The following is a 19114-nucleotide window of genomic DNA, read 5'->3' as shown; positions in this document are numbered from 1 at the left end:
CAGCGTTGTATAAAATCTTAAACAGCGTTTTTACTGTGTGTGTTACAAATGCCCCATAGGCGTGATAACTTGGATGAAGCGGTTGGTCCTTTTGACCCTGACCCATTGCATACTTCAACAAGGGCTATGATAGGCCTGGATCTAAATGTCTTAAAATGCTAGTCCAGTCTTTACCTGATAATAATATGATTGTCTACTCTTCTTACAAAAAATTAGGTAGGTATATATCTTTAAATGTTTGAAGATTACTGATCTATTATCTTACCAAAAGTAATTCTAGGGTCCCTTTCCATAAAGACTTGTTATATGATAACAAATGCACAATTCATATAAATTCAAATTCAAGTTCAATTCGGTTTTATTAAACAATACTCATCAAAAAGTCCGAAGACTAACAATGTGAGTTTACATTTAAAAAAATACATAACAAAGAAATAAATAAATACATAACAATTAAATTCACTGGCCTGACACTGGCCTTAGATCTATAGAAGATATGAAGCTAGGCATTTTATCAATCATTCCGTTCCTATCAGAACACAGAACACGGAAGGCAGAAATTTCTTCAGAAACATTTTATTGAAGGTCAAGTCCACCCCAGGAAAATGCTGACTTGAATAAATAGGGAAAATCAAACTAGCATAGTGCTGAAAATTTCATCAAAATTGGATATAAAATAAGAAAGTTGTAACATTTTAAAGTTTCGCTTATTTTTTCACAAAAAAGTGATATGCACAATTAGGTGAGTCAGTCGATGATGTCCATAACTCACTATTTCTTATGTTTTTTTTATTGATTGAATTATACAATATTTCATTTTTTATAGATTTGACAATAAGGACCAACTTGACTGAACCGTATAGTATTAAACAATGCTAATTCCACACGTTCAGGGACAAATTTATCATTGTATCACTTGAAAATGAGGAGATTCATATTTCATATAATAAAATACAAAATAAATAGTGAGTGGATGACGTCATAGTCTCCTCATTTGCATACCAGCCAAGATGTGCATATAAATGTTTTGTGAAATTAAGCGAAACTTTAAAATATCATAACTTTCTTATTTTACATCCGATTTTGATGACATTTTCAGTGTTATGCTTGTTGGATTTTTCTCTTTTTATTTAAATAAACGTTTTGTTGGGGTGGACTTGTCCTTTAAGTGCTGTATATATGTTGCATATATTCTGGTATTGCGCCTGATACTTTGTTGAAAGAAAGAGTAGTAATGTTGTAAAGGATACGAAGAGAGCAGTATCACTTCAGGAGAGAAGAAATTCAAGAATTTGTGATGAGAGTTTGGTTGTATGTGAGGCGGAAAGAATAAAAGAAAAGGAATGTAATAGGCCTATACATTTGGACATGGGTCAATTCAATTCAATTTACCAATTCAAATTAACATTTATTTTCTTCCATTTCATTACATTTTTTGTAAACATTAATTCATACAAAAATCAATATTATGAAGAATATCAATATGTACATGTTGGGTTTAAAGAAGAAGGCGTATACCTAAAAGCTGAGGCTTGTGGCGGGATACGCCTATAGACAAATTTACAATAAACAATACGAAGGAAAGGGCAGAGAAAAGAAGAGAAGAAAAGGGGGCGAGAGTGGGAGACATGAGTGGGGAGGCGGGCATGAATTAATAAATAAAATAGAATGCTCAACAAATGTATCAGTGGGGGTAAAATATAAATGCCGCAACAACAATTGTCCATGGTTCATATTATCATGTTAACTTAAAGTCAAAAGGAAACGTAAGATGGAAAATATTCATATATAAAATGAAAGAAGCAATTTTTTGTCATTTTATACTTAAAGCTAGTTGTCGATAGTGATTTTTTTAATGCAATCCGGAATTTGGTTCCATATTTTTGGGCCAGTGTAACGAATGTTGTGTTGGAAGATTATTTTTCTATGTTTGGGAATGAATATTTGATAATTTGAGCGGGTATCAAAATGATGTATGTTGGAAACATGAGTAAATGAATCACGAAATTTTTGTGGAATTTGAGAATTTAAACACACGTAGAGAAAATGACATTGTTGAAGTTTGTTGATGTTGATGTGGTGGCATCTTGTCGTCTGGAGAAATAATACGTACAATTTTATTTTGAAGGGAACAAAATTTTCTAAGATGGGTTTGGTATGTGTTAGCCCAAACCAAATTACAGTAATAAAAAAAAAGAAAGTAAAAAAGGGGCCTAAGCTTTCGATCCTAGCAGAATCTTCGTCGGAGGCAAAATGACAAACATATAAAGTGGAACAACCATAATATAGACCACAAACAAGCTACAGCAACACTAGAAACAAGGAGACAAAAGGGGCATTAGTGAGTAGAGAAGACCAATCAGGTTAGTGAAGGGGATGAAAGAAAAGGAGTAGGCAGACACAAAGGGAAGTTAGTGTAAGTAAGGCCAGTAAAAGACCTCAAGCCAAGAGGGATTAAGATAACGAGGCAGGCAACATTAAACAGGATCTGGAACAAAACAGTGATAATGGGATGAATAACAAGAGAATTAGTGAGAGGTGGGTCAAACAGGTTACAAAGAAAGGCATAATAAACTGGTGCATAAGAGTGGGGGAAAAAGGAAAAGAATGGGGAACAACTGATAATGTGCAAAAGACATATAAGTATATATGATAAAGCATTAAAGAAACTAAGAGAAGAAGGTAAGTGTAAATATGTATCTATAAGTGATATGTATATAAATATATCCAAAAAAGAAATGTATATGAAAAAATATAAATACACATGTGGTGTAACTGATATTGTAATCCGCTAGGTGTGACAGGAAAAAAACATAAGACTATATAGTAGGAAAAAAAAAAAAAAAAAAAAAACTGTATATGTGAAAAAGAGGAAACAAATTGCCTAAAAAGGTAAAAGCAAATATAGAAGAGAAGGGCAAGATTAAAGAGCAATATAATGTACGCAATACAGTTTAAGGCAAGTAAAAACTTAGGCGATGTATTATTCCAATATGTGTTGCAACTTCGTTCTCAATTTCTTTTATGTGATGTATCCATGTTAAATTAATATCAATGATAACGCAAAGAAACCTAGTATTTTCAACTCTGGGAATGATTTGGTTGTTAAGTTTCACCACTACATGATTAAGATCAATACGCCTTGTGGAGTTACGGAATATAATGTAATTGCAAGGAATAAGTTCAAGCTGTTTGGGTCTGTACTAATTAATGAACAATATTTAAGAGAGATTTTCCAAAACTGAGATGCCTAGGCCTACATGTAGCACATAAACCTGGACTGAAGCAAAGACAAATGTTAGAAATACAGGCATGTATCTTGGGCAAAGGTATATTTTCCCAAATGGGCATCGTCAGAATTCTGCGAAAATCCTTAATATTGCAAGTATAGGATGTAATCAAATTGAGGTTAGCCAACAATTTAGCCGATTGAGTCCAAGGGTTCTGATCGACCTTAGCAGCGAAATAAATAAATAGTAATAATAATAAAAAACGTTTTAATTAGATTGATATAAAAACGGATCTGGATCCCAAATTTCTCCCTCAAAGCTGATCGGCCTGAAGCTTATAGGGAAAATCAACATCTGTTTACGGGGTCTAAAAATCCATTGGTTAGATTTTTGTCTCGCCTTCATAGGTGCCGATTTTTGGCGTCGACCGCTACGGCGTCGTCAACATGGAATCTTAACCAAGGTTAAGTTTTTTGAAATGTCATCATAACTTACAAAGTAAATGGACCTTTTTCATGAAAACTTTATATGAGGATAATCAAGTATTAATTATCATCTTGCATTAGTGACAAGTCACAGGATCAAGGTAAAAGGAATTTAAAGTCAATGAACTTTGCCATGTTGGGGGTATCAAGATGAAATCTTCATGTTAAGTTTTATCATGGAAAGTATATGGACATATTTCATGAAACATGGACGTAAGGGTAATCAAGTATCACTGACTATCTGATGTGAGTTGCAGGTCAAGTTAATGATTAAGGTTATAGGGTATGTTAAATTTGACAAACTCGTACTTCTTACTCTTGCAGTGTATTAAAACTCATGTCTTAGTTGTGACGTAATAGCTGATCGAACTTAATGTTTGCCTAAATGGTTTATCAATATAGCTTTATATAGGTTATATTTCTTCGCAAAGACCGCATTCAGTGTAAAAAATATTGGGTAAAATTTCAACAAGTACAAGGGTATTTATGTGTCCAACCGATATGGGGCAGTATTTTACCCAATGCGGGAAGCATATTGTCCAGTAAGGTTTAAAATAAGCAGCAATTACTTAAGAATGGGAACAAAATTATCACACTGGATAAATAAAAATGCCGAAAAAGAAATGCCCAATGTTGGTTGGACACATAAAAAAGTTACAATTACCCTCGAGTCATGGAATATTTTTACCCAATATTTTTTTTTTAGTTTTAAGTAAGGTACCTTGTCGAAAGTCAGAACCCTGTCTTTCATGCGGGAATCCCAGAAGTGGCCTTTCATTTCCTATTCTCACACTTCATCATGGACAATACAATGGGGAATTCCGGAAAAAAAACATAGATCTAGTGTCTTTACAGTGGATATCCTGCTCAAAGACACTGCACAGGCTTTTTGACAAGGTACATAAATATTGTATTGTGTTTTTTTATGCCTCTGTCCACCATGGATAATTGCTAAAAATATCAAAATGTGCCTGAAATCTATTGTCCCGATTTTGGTCACTATAGAAGATGGATCCAACTGAATTGTATACACATATGCTTTATACAACTTAGACTACCTGATCTGGAATTGTTTAAATTTTAAACCAAAATATTCTGAACTGCTTTTTTCAATGTCTAATATCCATCGCCTAAAGATTGAACAATGTTGTTTAGATTTTCAAAATTTGTTTAAATTAACCCCTTAAACAACAGTGGTGAGTGGATTATGTAATACTCTGGAGTAAATCACTGCAACCACCCTTCCTATGGGGATTATAAATGTAGATCTATTTGTGCAGTACACAACACAAAATTTAAAAATCTTTGAAATATCACTTTTTTAACCAAAAATACTTATTTCCATAAACATATAGTTGTGGTTTACTTTTCATTAGTAACTTGGGAATCATTTGCTGTTATTCCCAAGAGCACTAAAATGGTGTAATTTGGGACATTTTTGTGTAGGCCCTCGATTGGTGGAAAGTAAAATTGCAAGAAAATTGTCATTTTACAATCTCTCTTTTTAATTGATAAAACAATAATTAAAAGAATTAAAGTTACTTCACAGCCAAATTATATGATCAATAGTTGTATTTGGAACTGACAGTGTAAAAAGAAAATCAAGCATTTGTCCCAAAGAACAAGAGAAAATAAGCCAAACATTGCCAACCTTATTTCCCCCACACAGGGAATCCTATTCAGAGAACAAAGTATTTATATATAACTTAGTTCATCGAATTCGTGGTACGAAGGTAAAATTTATACTGATATGCTTTAGTGTAGGCCTATTTGATATTCATAATTCTTTTCTTTCCAGCACCAACCAATGTGGTTTACCAGGTTAACTCGAATTCCTTCACTGTATCATGGTCACCCCCATCAAACCCGCCATTCCAGCCGACTGGTTACCTAGTACAATATAGGGTAGGTGGAGTGGATGGAGGAGATGTTACAGCAAGTGACGTAACATCCATTACATTCCAAAGCACTGCTCCTGATGCTAACAGCGTCTTGGTTGCTACTTTGTTCACTGGTTCAAAAGAGCTTGGTGCTGAGGACATCGCTTTGGCTGTCGAGACTCAGTCGGGTAGGAAATACATCATATATTTTTTAGGGGTTATCTCTTTTTTCCACATTGTGGCAATTTAGGAGTTTGGGGGGTTATTCCATTTATTTTATTGGGCATTTTAGTGAAAAAACCAAGCAATTATGTAGCATAAGCATGTCATCATTCTGTCAAAGTTGAAACATTGATTTTCTATACAATCTTGAATATTGTTCATGATTGTTTGCGACAAATCTTGGGGCGACTCTAGATTGAATAGTTGCTCCAAAGCATGCGTATCAGGGCAAAAATCGCGCATTGCCACATGTATTTCCTATATACGCTTAGACTCAGTGTAAAAATAATTTCTCTCTCCTCTGCTCTTTGGTCTAACTTCCCTGAATATGAATAGGCTGATCAAGGTAATGAAGTCTGGGGGCGTTGTGGTCTAGTGGTTACTAGTCTTGTCGTTCAGTCAGAGGGACATGGTTTCAAAACCCAGCCATGGTGTGTTTTCCTTCAGCAAGAAATTTACCCACGTTGTGTTGCGCTCAACGCAGACGAGGTTAATGGGTAGCCAGCAGGATTAATTCCGTGAATGCACTGAGCGCTGAAAGGCAGCTCGAGCTAAAGCCTCCGTCACACTTATTCGGAATCAGCAGGAATCACGCAGAAGCTGGACGAAAAAAATAATTAAAAAATCTATAAATTTTCGGGAGGAACTTATGAATTCACCAGACTGGAGTTGAAATTCAGTAAATTGACCAGGTGAATCATCATCATACACTATACTAGTCAAAATGATCTGCAATGGAGTGAGATTGATAATTCGTGCTGCATTCTTGGACATTCTAGGCGCATTCTAAATATTTTGACTGCATTCGAAATATTTTTGTCATTTCTTTTAGCTGTCCCGAAGGTTTTGGTCATGTTCAAAAGATTCGAGGGGTATTTTCGAACGTGTTCGCAGTTGATTTAAATGACCAACTGGTGGTCAAACAATAGTCCTTTCATTCCGGCCAATTCTGCTTGATTCGGAATAAGTGCGGTGGGGGCTTGAATGCACTTTGAAAGATATTGCTTCTAGATAGATGGCGCTATATAAATACCTATTATTATTTTCAATATTATGAAAACTGCCAGTAGCCCCATTGGAAGATTTAGCTTACAAAGCAGTCTTGGAGTTGGACAAGCTGCATAGTATCATCAGACACGATGCCCATCCCCTATGAATTTTGGTTTTTCAGTAGGTCCGGGCGGATCCGGTTACCAAGAAAATGACCGGCCACCAGGTTTAAAAGAGAAGGTCTTTTCTCACGAATGCAATGATCCCGTACAATGCTGATTACGATTTCTTATTTTCTCAGATAATACTCGCGGCTCTCTCGGTCATTGTAATAAGATTTGACTCTACAGTTGCACAAATTTAGTACCTATACCTTACAAGTCCTTTACGAACACCTCACTAACATCAAGAGTGGTTTGCATGAGCGCGGTAAGAATGTCTGTTCGCAAGGCGTTCTTACGAATGCCGTAAAAGCCATCTATGAAAAACTTAAGGAACTATTTCTTACAATATTATCATAATAATTTAAGGCTTCTATAAAGTATTGGCCCTCGAACCTACAAAATCTTGCATGATTCTTAAATGTTCTTATTGCGTTGGTCAAGGCCCCCTTTCGACGAGATGGTTTCTTAAATGTTAAAAATAAATCTTGGACAAGACCAACTATAAACTTAAAAACAGTCTGCGAGGATTTGTTTTACAAGGCATTCTTGAGAAAATCTTATAAAATTATCCAAAAAATTGTACAGCATTTTGTAGCAAAGGTTTTGAAGCCAGGTATGTGTGACCAAGCCAGTTATATTGCCAGGCATGCTGGCTTGATAGTAAAGCACCATACTCATGCACTGAGGGTCTTGAGTTCCAATCCTGACTTTGTCATATATGAATTAGACTAACCAGACACTTGTACGAATGTCCATTTCACATTTATTTTTTGTTCTTCCTATTGCTGTTCCCTTATAGCACCGGACTCCTCGTATTATCAGATTCACTTGTTGAACTTCATCACTTTATCCTGGTCAACCCCGCAAAACCCGACAGGAGTGTTTGGGTATCTGGTGGGATATTCGGTAGGCGGAGTGGCCAACGGCGAAACCATCTTAGACTATACAGTGACAACGATTACATTTCAAGACAACAACTTACAGGGTAGAAGTGATATTGATCCGAATAGTGCATTCGTTGCCCATTTGGATTTTAATCAAGTTGAAATTCTAAACACTCGGTCTGTAGCGTCTCTGCCCCCTCAGAGTGGTGAGTACAACCTGAGTATAATAGTAACTCAATATGGAATTAACATTGCATAAAAAATTGATACAATTTGACATTGTCTAATGAACCAAATAATAAAAAGGTAAGAAAATAAAGGCAGGAAAGTAAAGAAGAATAAATGAAATGGGTGGTAGAAGTGATGTGTACAAATAAAACAAAGATTATCAAAAGTTAGTCTGATAAAGATAATAATCTGGGTAAAAAAGAAGGAATATTATAAACTTTACCAATATTCTAAAAATGATATATATATTTGTTATTTATGCCTACATAAATAGCTAGCTGTGGGATCAGGTAATGAGCTGGCTATCAATAAATGGTTTATCAGAAGCCTCTTAAAGAAAAGTTGAATCATCGTTACACCGGGAGTTTAATCAAATAGACAAATGAACTCAACATTGGGCTCAGTAGGTCGCCCAGACCCCTCCCCCTCCCCGACCCAGCTCATTCAGAAGCTCAGTTGGTAGCTGATTTAGTGCTCCGCATGTTGCACAAAAAGTTAATATTAGGGTAACTTTGCCTTCTAATGGTAACATGACCCAACAGCCAATCAAAATCAAGGATTTCATGAAATATACCATTGGATGGCAAAGATACTATAACAGTTATATTCATGCAACAGGGGCCCAGTAGCTCAACCTGCATGTAGCTCAGTCTTTTGATAGCTCAAACAATAATTCATTTTTTTAAAACAAGTGCACACCTGGTTACCAATAATGCATATAGCATTTCCATTTATTTGAAATCAGTATAAGAGAGCATTGAAGATTAAATGCCTTGCTCACAGGCACAGGTGCCAGAGCCGGGGATCGAACCCCGGACTTTCCATGTATAGCCAGGCGCCTTAGACCACTCGGCCACGGCACCTCAGTTTGTAGATCAGATAGTAACCCGATATTATCGATAGCCAATTGGTAACTCTGTTGATTTTAGCTAAAGTTGGTATCTTAAAGATCCAGACCGGACCCGAAAATGAAATTGATAAATTATATACCAATCGAAAGCCTATAAGCTACTAAATACAGCAAGGTATGCTTTATGCATTTTCACCGCTTCCCAGCTGAGTATTTTGCTTGTGAATATTCCAATTAACGGGCTTCGAACCCCGCTTAGAAAATAGGCTTTATTGTGCTTTTCACCTGCCTCGAGACCGTGACGTCACGTTGTGTAAGAAGCGTCGTGATTCCATAGGTTTGTACACAGAAAAACTGAGTGATTTTTTGCTTTCCAGATAACGCATTTCATTCTCTTCACTTCTATCACAGAGGGATATCACATATATTTTTACCCACAAGCTTGAATTTATGAAATCTACAGTTTTGAACTAGTTTTTGCCATATTTTATTTCCTGCTTATTTGGCGCAGATTTCAATTCTATCTGCATTTAGATTATGTATAACAACTTTTCCTGACATAGCAATTTAGGCCCAATAAGAGCCAAACAAAGAAATCACAAAAAAGGTAGTGAATAGTTGTAGGTTTACAACAATTTGAACAGTGAATAATTTTGAGTGCCATTTTCATCTGAAAACGAAAAAAAATATGGATTCATAACATGGAAATGGAAGAAAATACCCAATGCTTTTGTACACAAACCTATGGAATCACAACCCTCCTGACACAACGTGACGTCATCATTTCCAGGCGACGTGGGGGTGCTCAATCGAAGCGTACTTTGGAGGAGCAGTTTCTTTGATTTTTATTTAATATTTCTCAGAAATGGAAGGAGATATATGTAATATTTTTGGTATATTTGTATTGTATGAATCATTACCTTTATTTTGATATATGACTGTTTTTACACCAGTCAGGGTCTTTAAGTCAGCCAATTGCTCAGTCGATATTTACGCCAATTGTTCAGTCAGTAACTCAATTGGTAACTCGGCAATTCATCTAGTATCTAAAATAATTTTGTGCACGAAATAAAGGCGCAGGGATTGAGAAAATGAATCAGTTGTATATCACTAACTATTTATTATTATCTCTTTACATATCTCAGCTCAGTTTGTACTTCAATATTGTCTTCAGACTTCACAAATAAGGTTCCAATAATGCAAGATTGAAGATCCAACTAAAAGGTTGCATGGTACATGTATACCCACAGTCTTAATTATGAAGGGTAATATCCAGGACACACCCTAAAAGCTAACCAAGGAGTTTTTCCAATTCATTTAACACCTGGCCTGGTGCATTGAACTTAACTTCCTTTTATCCAGGCTCTAGTCTAAGAGTTATGCTTGCACCTGTATTCATATCACTACATATCTCAGTTGGCCGCTGAGTCTGTAGCTGAGTCTGTAGCTCAGTCAAGTCATTTTATATTGGGAGAACAATGATCTTATTATATCTGCCATCTGCCCCAAAATTTAGATAATCATATGGTAATTTTAAGAAGTGTTTCTATTTCAACATTTTGTTCCCTTCTTTATATTAAAAAAAAATCTCTTTGCAGTGATACCCTCTCCTCCCGTGCTTGCTACCATACAACGGACATCCGACACAAGTTATACTATATCCTGGTCTAGCCCGGGGAACGTCGATGGATATATCATCTCATACGCCGATGGTGCAGTAGCCAATTCTCAAGAGCTACCTGCAGATAGAACATCCGAACAGATCCAGAATATCCAACCCGATACGGATTACACATTTAACTTGTACAGTCAACGGAATGGTATCAGAGCTCAAGCTAGTCTCACTGTACTACCTCCTGTGGTAACACCACCAGGTAATACTCTTCAGGATTATTGTCTTGCCTGCCAAGCAAACCGAGACTATGATAGGCGATGCTTTTTTTCCAACGACGGTGGTGGCAGCAGCGTTATCATTGAAATCTTAACCAAGGATAAGTTTATGAAATGCCATCATAACGCATAAAGACCTAGTTCATGAAACGTGGACGGTTCAGATTAACACTTTTGTAACTGAGGCTAATAAAGGAAAATTAAACTATTTGTATTCCAAGATTTATTTGAGCTATTTTATTCTATGCCCAACTCTATTAAAACTAAGGAAAAATATTTTTTTTATTAGTGTCAAGTTATTGATCATCTCTACCATTCAATTTGAGTGTATTCTGGATTAATTGATATTTGAAATCAATTTTCACGCTTAAGGCCTGTCACGTCTTGATTTTGGGGCCAATGATGACGGCGCACCAATATCTTTGGTCCTGGGCTATGTTCACTACCATCTGTCGTCCAATCTCAAGCTCTTATTTTGGCAGCAAGATCCCAGCATCGCACTTGCTTATAGGCCTACTGTATTAGAGATATGTTGGTGTGTCCTTGAACATAGTAATAATTCAATTATTGCACTATTATTGTGTTCCCCTTCACCTTGAAAACATGTAATAGGAAGTTGTTTAATTATTGTTTGTAGATTATTACAAGTATCAATACTTATGTTGGAAAGCAAAATTTAAAGAAAATGGGTAGATATTAAAGAACGAATCCCATCTTTCATTATGAGTCAATTAGGCACAAAAACGCCATGCCTTTTTGCTCCCTCCTTTCCTCAGAAAAAAATTATGTGCACGACTATGCTATTAATATGTACAGGGGCTTAGCCTAATACGTCTTTATTATCTATTAAAAACTTCTGATATATACTTATTTATTGACTAATTATAGACAACATTATTTTCACCATCGATGACCGTGGTGAGGATTTCATCAACATTGTCTGGAACCATGACCCGACACAAGGCATTATATCATATCACACGACTCTCCTTCGAAATGATGGTGTCACCCTAGTACAAGATGGAGGACTTATTAGTGCCCCAGCAGGAGCTACGCCTCTTACACATCGATTCACTGGACTGGACCCGGGAACACAGTACACCGTTGATATTAACATCGTGGCGAGTGCAAATCCAACTACCGAAATTGACTTTGCAAGTGATTTGGCTTTTACAAGTAAGCACGATTCTTTCTGAATGTTGATTCAACTGCCTTTACCATAGAGTTCAACCAGTATAGATGATAGTTGGTTGTCTGGGAAGTCAATGATTTTTTTTCTGTAAATATCCTTCAAGCTTCCATTAAAATTAAAATTCATTTTGGAAGCTAGATCTTTTTCAGACAAAATATAGCAGAGAAAAAAATCAGTTCGGCCGCTTTGGGGTGATTCAATGCAAAAATGGACTGAGGACAGAAATTTGAAATCTCACCCATTACCATTGGGGGTGGGTGAATTGCACATCAATTATTGTGATTAAAGGGATGGTGTTATTTTCTGTTGGATAGTCCACACTGCATAGATATAAGGGTTTATAAACAAATATGATTATATGAATCTTGATCATATACTCTCTGATGCACACTTAATTGGAATCAAATGTTTTGTGTTCTTTGTGAAATTCAATTAAATTCTAGCTTAATTGTTTTTGGGATTTTCTTCTTCAGGGCCTAAACCACCAAACAACGTACTCCTGTATCCGCTCAGCCCCACTACCATCTTGTTTACATGGGAACGTTCCCTTCCACCAAATGACTTCTTTATTGACTACTTGGTGTCTGCTTCCAATACGGATCTGGGTTTTTCTGTACAGAATGTCCTACCCCAAGGCGCTACCAGTAATGCTATACGTGGTCTTCAACCAGCTACTAGCTATGACCTGAGCGTTCTTACCAATATTGAACCTGCTACAAGCAACTTCCCTGGATTCACCGTTGTGCCGCCAAGTAAGAGCATTAAGATATTTTCCCTCTATTCTTCATTTAAAAAATAAGGGAAAACTTTATGAATATAAGCTATCACATATAAGATTAATTAGGTCTATATATGACCAGCCACCCCAAACCAGCAATATTATAGTCACCCAAAATTGATTTTGAGATTTTTATTATGCTTTAAAAAGCACTTCCTAAGCTTTATAATAATATATAACTCATCAAACTTGATCAATAATAATCTTCACAAGTACTTGAATGCAGAGGAAGTTCAGCGAGAGCTTCAAAGAATAAGGAGAAATCAAGGTTTGAAGTTCTGGCTTCACTCAAGCATGGGAAGTGCACACTGCGCAATCTTAATGAAAATTCCAAGAATTAAGAAAAGATGGTGTCAAAGGAATTCTTGCATCTTATCTTTTATTCAAGTTGAGAATATTAAATTTTGACAGCATGAAGAAAAAGATTTGTTCTTTCAGATAAGTTAATTTTCAATTTTTGCTCTTTTGAGACCTAATTACTATTTTGGGTATTTCCAGAGAACCTTCCTGGCCACTTATTGGTTTTGGTTTGGCAGGTCACACAAGTTTGAAATAGGCACGTGAGAGCAGCTGGAAGACACTGGTACCCAAATCGCTGGGGAAAATGATTCAAAGAGGTGATCCTGATAAAGTATTTTATTTGAATTTCTGTTTTGGTATGGCTTGTCACATACTTTTTTAATAGGCCTGTGGGAGCTGCAGCTGGAAGACACTGGTACCACAATAGCTGGGGACAATGATTTAAAGATGTGATCTTGATAATGTATTATTCTTTGAATTTCTTATAGGACTTTATTGAACCTGGGGGTTGTTTCACAAAGAGTTACGTGTAACTTCAAAGTCATGCCTAAAATGCTGACGCTAGTGCACTGAGATGGGATTGGAAACTTGTTGCAATTAGATTTTGGTGAAATCACATCACATAGTGTGCGCTGAGCTTTAGTCTGAATAATTGCCATACATGGATTTGAAACATTATATAGCGACTATATTATGCTCACATTTTGAAAATCTATCAAGGCTATCAGAAATATATATGAATCAAGGCAGAAAATGTGAAAATACAAGAATCAGCACATACATTTAGATTATCCAAATGAATTCAAGGTTGTCGTATACTAGCTCAATATTATTGATATAAAACCATTCTATCACAATATTTAAAAACGTCTGCATTTAAAATGATTGAAAATGAATGAATGCAGCAGCATTGTACTTTATTACCCTTCCGGAAGGTGAAATTACAAACCTTACATTGTTTGTTCAGTTTCCTACAGGTAGGACCTGCAGAATTTTCCCGGGCTCTGCTTGTTGTTATCCCCTTCATCAATATTAACCCATTGGAGACTGAATATTTTTGGTTTAACACGTGTTTTCTGTAGTCCTCCAGCCCTCATATATGCAATGGGTTAATATGCATTGCATTAACATCATTATTATGATCATCATTTTTATTTTTTTGTTCATGATTTGATCATAATCCATACAGCTGCTGTTGCTGGAACTGTGAATATTGGGGCTGTTACAGCTCAAGAACTGGAGGTACTCTGGTCGACTGATGGCATCGCTGCCGACTCCTTCAAAGTTATTTTGTTCAGTGAGGATGGCTTACAGCAATATGAACAAAGTGTCCCTGCTGGAACCACATCTGTGCTATTTGAGAACTTGACACCGGACACCCCGTACATTGCTGTTGTTGAAGCTATCGTTAGAAATGTACTGACGAATACAGATCAAGCTTCCGTTGTTGGATCAGATGACGCAACAACCAGTAAGCATTGTAGATTCAGATCTATTTTACTGATCCATATTAAAAAAAGATATATAGAAAATTTGCTCTCCACTGGCAGTACTAGAAACATATAAATATTAAAAATATTTAAAAAATATGAAACATTGAAAGAAAATATAGATGAACATGTATTATTTGATAGTTTGATGCAGCAATCCTTCTGGAAGTTATACAGGGATGATGAATGAAGTGAGCCACTAGTTGGATTGAGTGCCATGAAGTGCAGAAATGGTGATGGGTAGACAAAGCTATTTGTATACTCAGTAGAACATGTTATGCTTTAATGATGACCTATACATCATTGTAATATCCACTTTAGTGCACATGATTAGTTGAGCTGTTTATGAACCAAATTATCATTTGACAAAATGCAAAATACTACATGTAATTAAACTTGGTGGAAATTATAGACCCTCTATCAGAATTAGCCTAAGTGATAGTTAAACCATCATATTATTAAACCAAGTGATGGTGGGACCACAATAAGTATACTGGTCAAGTAGTTTTAGCCATGATGGTGTTAGAATCAAGACAATCGTAGGTTTTGACTGTCTGCTAGTAAATACCGAGTGAATATAAATTTTCTTCCATGCGCTTTTAGTAAAAAAAAAAGAATTAAAAAAACTTATTGCACCAAATTTAATAAGACATCAAACATAATCATACATGTTATGTATGCAAAGAGTAAGTCGTTTGATTTGAGTATTAAGAAAATTTCTGTCGTTGTGCCCGTGCATTTCTTTCATCTTTAGCTCTTTGTATTGTTAGCTTAACCATGAACAATATTCTGTCATATTCACTTTGTAAGGGAACACAATATTTTCCCTACCCTGAAGAATTGTGTTAAATATGCACTATATGGGGAGGGGGGTATTTTCATAAACTGAAGAATTGGTGGTATTTGGTATATGAAAGCTATACCACTCGCCTTCCTATATTTTCTTTCTTAAAAAAATAGAATTAACTTTATTTTAGTCATACGAGCATGTGTCTCGGGATAGTTCAATAAAGATCAATTCATAGCAAAGGTCATATTTACCATAAACGCCTATGCATATTATCGAAGGGACATTCCAGGGTGAAAATGATAATTATAATTTATGAATAAATTGAGTAAAATTCAAAAGTTACATTTGACAGCCATGAGCATTATGTAATTAACCCGGGTGTAACAATCATTTACCGGTATTGTCTCTGAGAGAAACGCTATTAAATCTTAAGTGTACTAAGTTTTTGTATCACTTAAATTAGTAAATCAGTAAATTATGTAACACTGACTGTGCGTTATTTCAGATATCCTACCAGGTACTAATAGCGTTACTGTGGACAGCATAACTGGAAATTCAGCAACACTCTCATGGACTTTTAACCAGGCAGCCACAGACTACTTAATCTCTTACATCAGTGCTGATGGTGCACATACTGGTTTGTTTAACCCAGACGGGAACGGCAACACAGTTGTCGTTGTGCCTGGGCTTCAACCACAGACAACATACACATTCTCAGTGCTAGGAACAGACGGCACAAATACATTTAACGTCGGATCAGCTGTAGGTACAACAGGTAGGTGATCCGAAACATAAATTAATGAAGCCAATGAGTTTTGGTGTGCTTTGAGGGTGCAAGTGTGTGGGGGTGTTGCGTATGTGTGTGTGTGTAAAATTGGGTAAATGTGTGTAAGTTGTATGCTGATTGATAATTGCATGATGCAGCTATTAATTAGAATGGAATATCAAAATATCAATATGGATTGTAGTTGTGCAGTATTCTATGAGGGCAGGTGAAACACAAAGTTTCAGTAATAAAATTGACGGGAAGCCATCAATCTCAAAGAAGAAGGGGGTGGTCAAAGGGATTTCCTAGGCGTCTCTGATAGATCTTTGTTTGTAGATTTTTTCTCTTCAGAAAGTATGTCGGTCATCAAGGTTATATATAAAACTACATTTTAGTCTTTGTCTACATTGTAGAGTTAAGTTGGATAGAGACTTATTTTTATCTTGTAATGTTTTAAACCAGGTTTGGATACGACGGTAACATTGGATTCAGTTACAGAGAACACGGTTACACTTTCCTGGACAGCGATAGATGGTAGTACTTTTTACCAGGTTTTATACAGGCCTACTGGCTCGACTCAACCGGAACAACAAACGATAGTTTCTAATGGACCTCAAAACACCCAAACCACACTAACTGGACTCACACCAGCTACAATGTATGATGTTCGAGTTGTGGCTTTCCCGGGAGGTGCACCATTGGAAGTTGGAAGCATCACGCAAACAACAGGTCCGTACACAATGTATCTTCAATCACGACATCTGAAGGCTATGTCGATGGTTCTTGGTAATGTTATGCAGCTCAAAATGGTACCAAAGTTTGAAACCGTGTCTTTAAATATTTGATTGAGTATTAATTTATTTACAGAAATCCTTTTTCCTAAAGTTCAGAAATAGTCATGTTGCCTATTACGGAAATTTTACAATTTTTATACAAATACATTTTTTTTTAAACATCCTTCATATTTCATTTTATAGTAATCCGTATGCCTTATATATTTTATTTAAAAAAAATCCAGTTACGAAAATGATGTGCAGCCAAGAGCAAATATTAGTTATGTTGATGACTGAGGAGAATTTAAAACCTGATCAAAGTCTCACTTGATTGTCCAGTTGTCTCAGGTCATTAACAATGCAATATGCTCCCGATCCATACTAATGTGGAGCGTTGTGGCCCAGTGGATTAGTCTTCTGACTTTGAAACAGAGGGTCGTGGGTTCAAATCCTGGCCATGGCGTAATTTCCTTCAGCAAGAAATTCATCCACATTGTGCTGCACTCAACCCAAGTGAGATGAATGGGTCTCTGGCAAGAATTTATTCCTTGAAGTGCCACCCCGCTGTAGGCTGCGGGGCTAAAGCCAGGGTAGTATTATCCAAGTCCTTTGGAAGTGCATATGGATGTTATGAAATAATGTGATATACGCTATACAAGAACTGCATTTTTATAATTATTGTTATCTTCCAGATTTCCAGATCTTCTCTCAACATGCTCGGTCTTGAACAAAACGAGGATTCATCCATCATTAGTCCAGAGGCTTGTCTTACAAAGAGTTGCTATTGATCCAATCAACCACAACTATGAAAAACCAGCAACCCCAAGATCTAACATGCATATGTCTGTCAAAAACGTTTTATAAATAGGTATATTCATGCATGCTTCATTATCTTCACAGTCCAGGGGCCCGTAACACAAAACTTAACAATGATTATAGAACATTTTTCTACAATTAATTTCATTGACCACAATTTACAATCCATCGTGAGAATCAAGCGTACAATCAATCGCCAACCTTTGTGTTACGGCAGCCTTTTGTGCTTCTCTTTGTTTACAAAGGAACATTGAGCAAATTACCTGGATGAAAAATTATGATATTGGTTTATTTCTAAAGTTGAGGTTGATCAGATCAATCACAGCTCTTTGTAAGATAGGACCCAGGAGCTTATTTCTTAGCAGACTTTTGCATCCTTGAGAAATTTACCTTGCTACTTGTGGGATTGACTACCATTTTCAACCTTCTGAAGCTTTTCATGACATGTTGATGAGTGGGAGGCCAACTTCAATCTGATGGGGAGGGATGGGAAAGTCCATTGGCTCTCTTTTCTCATAGGATACTCAATAGTTTCTGTAGTTTCAATGAGTGGTACCTTCAAAGCTTTGCTAGAGAGTTTGATGAACAAATTATCTGTGTCATCTGCTTACACTGTTTTTTAAAAATCATTTTTGAATTTGTAGAATTTGATTGTCTTCGTTCAGATTTTCTCATGCCCTTTGATGTCTCAATCATATTCATTTTTTAATGTAATTACCCTTTACCAATCTTGTGTTGAAAAAAAAAGGGTTGGCGTGATTATCTCTTGAATGTTTAGGTCAATTCAAATAATTTGATGAGCGCAGGTGAATGACAAATAAGAATGAAAAAAATTTAAATTGTAGGTATTCTGAAAGAGGTTATTGTGGATTCGGTGACACCAAACACGATAGCTCTCCGCTGGACAAATTTGCCAGACAACATAAATTATGAGATAACCTACACTGCACCAGATGGAACACAACGAATGGTTTCCTCAGGCACCAGCCCCAACATCATCCTTACTGGACTTACTCCTGCCACTCTGTATGACATCTCAGTACGTTCAACATCTAACCAAGGACAGCAATCGGCCATTGGTACCACTACCGCTACTACAGGTAAATATTCCTTAAATAATAGTTACTAAATCCACAGGAAAAAAAAACACAAAAATGTACTCAAGAAGAAATTTCATCTAGTATGAATCATCCACTATCAACACAATTGGCTCTCTGAAACACATAATGGATGGTCCATCTGTCACATGACATCCACACATGAGTGAGTGGCAGAGTTGTTGCCGCGTTGTAGGAGTGGTAATCACTTTCATTGTATATAGCAAACCCCTTATGTCCTTATTTGTGTACTGACATCCACAACTCTGGCATCTGCAACACTGTCACT

General features: G+C 36.2%; 1 protein-coding gene across 1 annotated transcript; it reads left to right on the top strand.

The window, feature by feature from the left end:
- The first annotated feature begins 1986 nt into the window (after nucleotides 1–1986).
- LOC129269618 (tenascin-N-like) lies at nucleotides 1987–18543 on the top strand. Its single transcript, XM_064105754.1, has 10 exons — nucleotides 1987–1990; nucleotides 5514–5783; nucleotides 7771–8061; nucleotides 10532–10807; nucleotides 11712–11999; nucleotides 12489–12767; nucleotides 14283–14564; nucleotides 15879–16148; nucleotides 16602–16868; nucleotides 17605–18543. The coding sequence occupies exons 1-10, from the start codon at nucleotides 1987–1989 to the stop codon at nucleotides 17637–17639; spliced, it is 2262 nt and encodes a 753-aa protein (XP_063961824.1). The 3' UTR covers nucleotides 17640–18543.
- The last annotated feature ends 571 nt before the right edge of the window (nucleotides 18544–19114 follow it).

The sequence above is a fragment of the Lytechinus pictus genome, chromosome 10 (genome assembly GCF_037042905.1).
Source record: "Lytechinus pictus isolate F3 Inbred chromosome 10, Lp3.0, whole genome shotgun sequence".
Classification (NCBI taxonomy): domain Eukaryota; kingdom Metazoa; phylum Echinodermata; class Echinoidea; order Temnopleuroida; family Toxopneustidae; genus Lytechinus; species Lytechinus pictus.
This window is presented reverse-complemented; position numbering and strand designations above follow the sequence as displayed.

Coding starts and splice junctions, on each gene's coding strand:
- LOC129269618 (XM_064105754.1), top strand. Junction 8,062..10,531: donor GTCTCTGCCCCCTCAGAGTG/GTGAGTACAACC, acceptor ATCTCTTTGCAG/TGATACCCTCTCCTCCCGTG. Junction 14,565..15,878: donor ATCAGATGACGCAACAACCA/GTAAGCATTGTA, acceptor GCGTTATTTCAG/ATATCCTACCAGGTACTAAT.